Source organism: Octodon degus, unplaced genomic scaffold, assembly GCF_000260255.1.
Source record: "Octodon degus isolate 3935 unplaced genomic scaffold, OctDeg1.0 scaffold00307, whole genome shotgun sequence".
Lineage (NCBI taxonomy): Eukaryota > Metazoa > Chordata > Mammalia > Rodentia > Octodontidae > Octodon > Octodon degus.
Window position 1 is genome coordinate 786,131 of NW_004524883.1, and position 3,824 is coordinate 789,954.

Below are 3,824 nucleotides of genomic sequence, written 5' to 3' on the forward strand. Positions count from 1 at the left end.
GTGTGTGTGGGGAGAGAGAGAGAGAGAGAGAGAGAGAGAGAGAGAGAGAGAGAGAGAGAGAGAGAGAAACATACCCTGAAGAAAGAGCAGACTCAGAAAGAAGCGCACACTCAGGCCCTACCGAGGAAGTGTGAGACACAGATGCTGCCCTGAGGACTGAGGAGAGGAGAATGAGCTTAGGCAAACTGTATCACTAAGATCCTCCCAGAGTCGCGCCCCTTAGGACACTTGCACCTGCTTTATCTGGTGGAGGTGAGCAGTGGCTAGGAGGAGCCAGACCTTTCTGAGCTCCAATACCCCATCAAATGGAGGGGCTTCACCCTTCCTTTTCTAGGTGTCACTAACCAATGAGCAGCTCAAGGGCCATCCGGTCGGAAGATTCATAGGGCCGGTTCAGGAAGAGGACCAAATGGAAAGGCTGCCCACGGCGTACAATCAGGTCATCATACTCAAACTCGTCGGTGTGGTGCTCTCGGCGGTTCTGGTCTGAACGTGAGCTCAGCAAATCCACACCGGTCACCACCAGCATACCCTCTGCAAGGCCACATCTTGGGGTCGGCAAAACCCCTTCAAGGAGCTCAGGCTATCCCCTCAGCTTCCCAGCTCCCTGGATACCAGGGTCAGCCTCAGGTGGTACTGGGGCTCCACTTCCCAGAAGGGGACAGCTGCCTCACCTCGGATGGTGCCATCTCCTGCTGCATTCACACCACTGCCCCGGGACTCTGTTCTTCGGTTCCAAGAGCTGGACCCTCGATTTCTGGAGCCAGGGGCCCTGGAGCCAGAGGGCTCAGGACCCCAGTCATCATCTTCCCTGTTCCGGCAGGAGCAACAGCCACAGCAGCGAGCCCAGAAGGAGCGAGCCCCTCCTCGGCGGGAGCGTCGGTCTCGATCCCGGTCTCGGTCTCGGTCTGGCTCTGGCTCTGGAGAAGGTGTGGTGGGACTCCCCCGCCAGCGGCCCATGTCTGAGCGAGGACCATCCATAATGCCTGTTAGAAGAGGCAGGGGAGGACCCGGGGAGATGGTTAAGTAGAATAAGCGCTTCCCTGACAAGCACAAGGACCTGAGTTCAATTCCTGGTTCCGCAAAAAAAAAAAAAAAAGGAAAAAAAAAAAAAAAAAAAAAAAAAAAAAAAGAGCCAGGGGAGATTGATTACCCGCTCCAATCACCTCAAAACCCTCCATCCAGACTGCAGATTTGGTCCCAGCCAGTTAATGAGAACATAGGACCTTGTCCCACAGATTTCTGTAGACCTAGAGATGCCCTCTCTGAGGGCTTCACTTCTCACCCAGAGAAAGTGCCCCCCCCATAGGCACCCACCCAACCACATCCAAAGAATGTGGAGGTGACTCAAGGACCTCTGAGGAAATGCAGACGACTCCTCAATGATCTCAGCCTTAAGAACCAGCTGCACAGACAGAGCACCGAGTCCCTTATCCTGGTCCCTCCACCTGCAGCTCCTTAGGCTGGAAGGCTACCATGAAGACAGCTTCCAGGACCCATCTGGGAATGGAGATCGTTCTGCAGATCTTTCTGGGGAGGGACTCGAACGTGGTCCAAAGGCGATGCCCGCCCGCTGAGACTCGCACATTGGGCCCCTCACCTGGCAGCAGTGTTGACTATGGCAGCGCTGAGTCCTGGGGGCCCGCTGAGTCCTGGGGCCCGGGGCAGAATAGGTGGGGACTGATGAGACGGGACGGATGGGCTGGACGCCGCCGCCTGAGTGGAAGGTGTGGGGCGGGCCGGGTCAGTGGTTTATGAGGAGAGGGAGGGCGGAGCCGAGCTACTGGGCAGAAGGAGAAGCAGGTTGCTCCATCCCCTGCAGGAAGAGGCCCGGCCTCTGGGGGACCAGCCCCACCTCTTTACCCCTTTCTAGGAACCAAGATGATGCTAGGGAAAGGGGTGGGGCCTGGATCTGTCAGGGCAGAGGTCCGGGTGAAAAGGCAGCTTTGGTGGGACCACAGGTGTGATGGATTTTGTGGCCGGCTCATTCTTATCCGGCATGTAGCCCTTGCTGCCAAGCTCCCCTGTGCCCCAGGACTAACTTAGCCTTGTGAAACTGGCACACAGGCCTGGTCCTAGAACTCATTCTACCGGGGAGGTCCCGGCATCCTGGGCTGCAGACTGGTGACATCAGCAGCCAGGCCTTCAGACTGGCTCCACCAGCCAGCCCCTGACTGTCTGGCTCTACCAGATCTTCACACATCCCTTCCCCCAACATTTCTCCTTCCCCCACATCCCAGGCATCTCTGCTCCAGTGAGCCCTCAGTTTATCTCTAACATTTGGGATCAGGGAATCTCAGGCTATAGGCATATCTCCTCTGAGAGTAGTGCCTGGTCAGCTGGAGCTGAGGATTCTCTTCTCCAACCTGAAATTCATCCTGGGAATCCAGACCAACCGGCTCCAGCCAGGAACCTACCCTAAGGGCTTCCTAACTCCACCCCTGGCTCTGAGAGACATGGGGATGCCACCAAGACAACCTCAAAGCACACAGGAGCCAAGTATTTTCAGAGAGGCTTTCCTTGGGTCTTGCTCTTTGGTCTATTAGCAGGTGCTTCTCTCTCCAACCCTCTGGTGTCCCAGTTGTGCCCAGGCCCCTGAGCAGAAGACAACACTGGGGGAAGCAGAGATGAGGAGAGGCTGAAGTTGTATCAGGCAGGGATGTTCCTTGTGGAGTGGGGACAAAAGTTTCAGGACCTGGTAGGGAGTTCCTTGCACCACCTCTTTTCTTTTCTCTGCCATCCCCAGAACCTGGAGGATCTGTTCCATCTCCAATACACTTAGTACACATGAAATTCCAGCCCAGTATGAGGCAGTTCAGCCAAAGGCCTTTGTTGTGCTGTTTGGGCAACACCTGGGATACAGGAAGGGGCACGGCCCCACGTGGCCAGATGTCCTGTGAGCACACGTGGGCCCAGGCAGATTCCACAGAACCAGGAAAATATCTTTCTCACACACAGGCACTCTCTCGTCTCAATCTTTCTCTTTCCCCACCCAGCCAAATTTGACTCAGTGCCCTAACCCCCAGCCACTCCCTTTTTCTCCTCCTGGAGGCCTGAAGCCTTAGGGCCTTTCAAAGTTAGGACAAGGTGTGCGGTTTGGCAGCAGGTACAGACATCCAGCTCAGGACCTCAGGGAGCTGGGCGCAAGCCTTTGCCAACTGTTTCATGTTAATAAGGAAAGGATCTGGGAGTGCTAGGCCAAGGTGTAGATGACTTCAGCTCTAGCGCCTAAGCACTCAGCAACCTTGGGCGAGTCTTAACAGTGGTTTCTTCATCAGTACACAGGGGCCAAATCATCTCAGCCTGAGTGCATGCAAGGATCAAATGGGATCAAGTATTTCCAGGCTCTTCAACTGCAGGGTGCTGTTCGCCGGGACTGATACTGTTGTTACAAGAGGGTGGAGCAGGGGTACCCTGACCTGCTCTTCCTGGAACACAGGGTGCCTGAGCCTCTCAGTTGTGACTGGGAGCCAGGCGTAGAGAGGGCATCTGAGAAGGGCACAGGGCATGGGAGAAACTCTTATGATCCCTTCTAGCTGGGCAGACTTACAGATACCTCATAACTCAGCCCAAACCCGACTGATTCCAATCCATATCCCAGCCTGGAAATGGCCCAGTCCGCACCCCAGATGCTGTTACTCAACTGGAGCATCAGCCCTGCATCCTGCCCCAAACACGGAGACTCTGGCTCTCTACAATAGGAAGCAGCAGGCTGAAGAGTTTCAGATGAAGGCAGAGTCACATACAAAGTGTCTTCCCTTTCTTTTCCCAAAGCACGCGGAAGTAGTAATGGAGAGTGACGTAGTGATAGTGGTGACAGCAGT

The 3,824-nt window shown here is 55.3% G+C and overlaps 1 protein-coding gene across 1 annotated transcript in view; it reads right to left on the reverse strand.

Moving 5' to 3' along the window:
• The window catches only part of Tgm1 (transglutaminase 1), a 14,342-nt gene extending 12,636 nt beyond the window's left edge, over positions 1–1,706 (reverse strand). Inside the window, exons 1-3 of the mRNA XM_004647466.2 lie at positions 1,601–1,706; positions 675–986; positions 346–534 (exon numbers count right to left, since the gene is read on the reverse strand). Coding sequence (XP_004647523.1) covers positions 346–534; positions 675–981 — 496 coding nt within the window. The 5' untranslated portion in view covers positions 982–986; positions 1,601–1,706. The remainder of the gene's footprint in view (positions 1–345; positions 535–674; positions 987–1,600) is intronic.
• Positions 1,707–3,824: the final 2,118 nt, after the last annotated feature.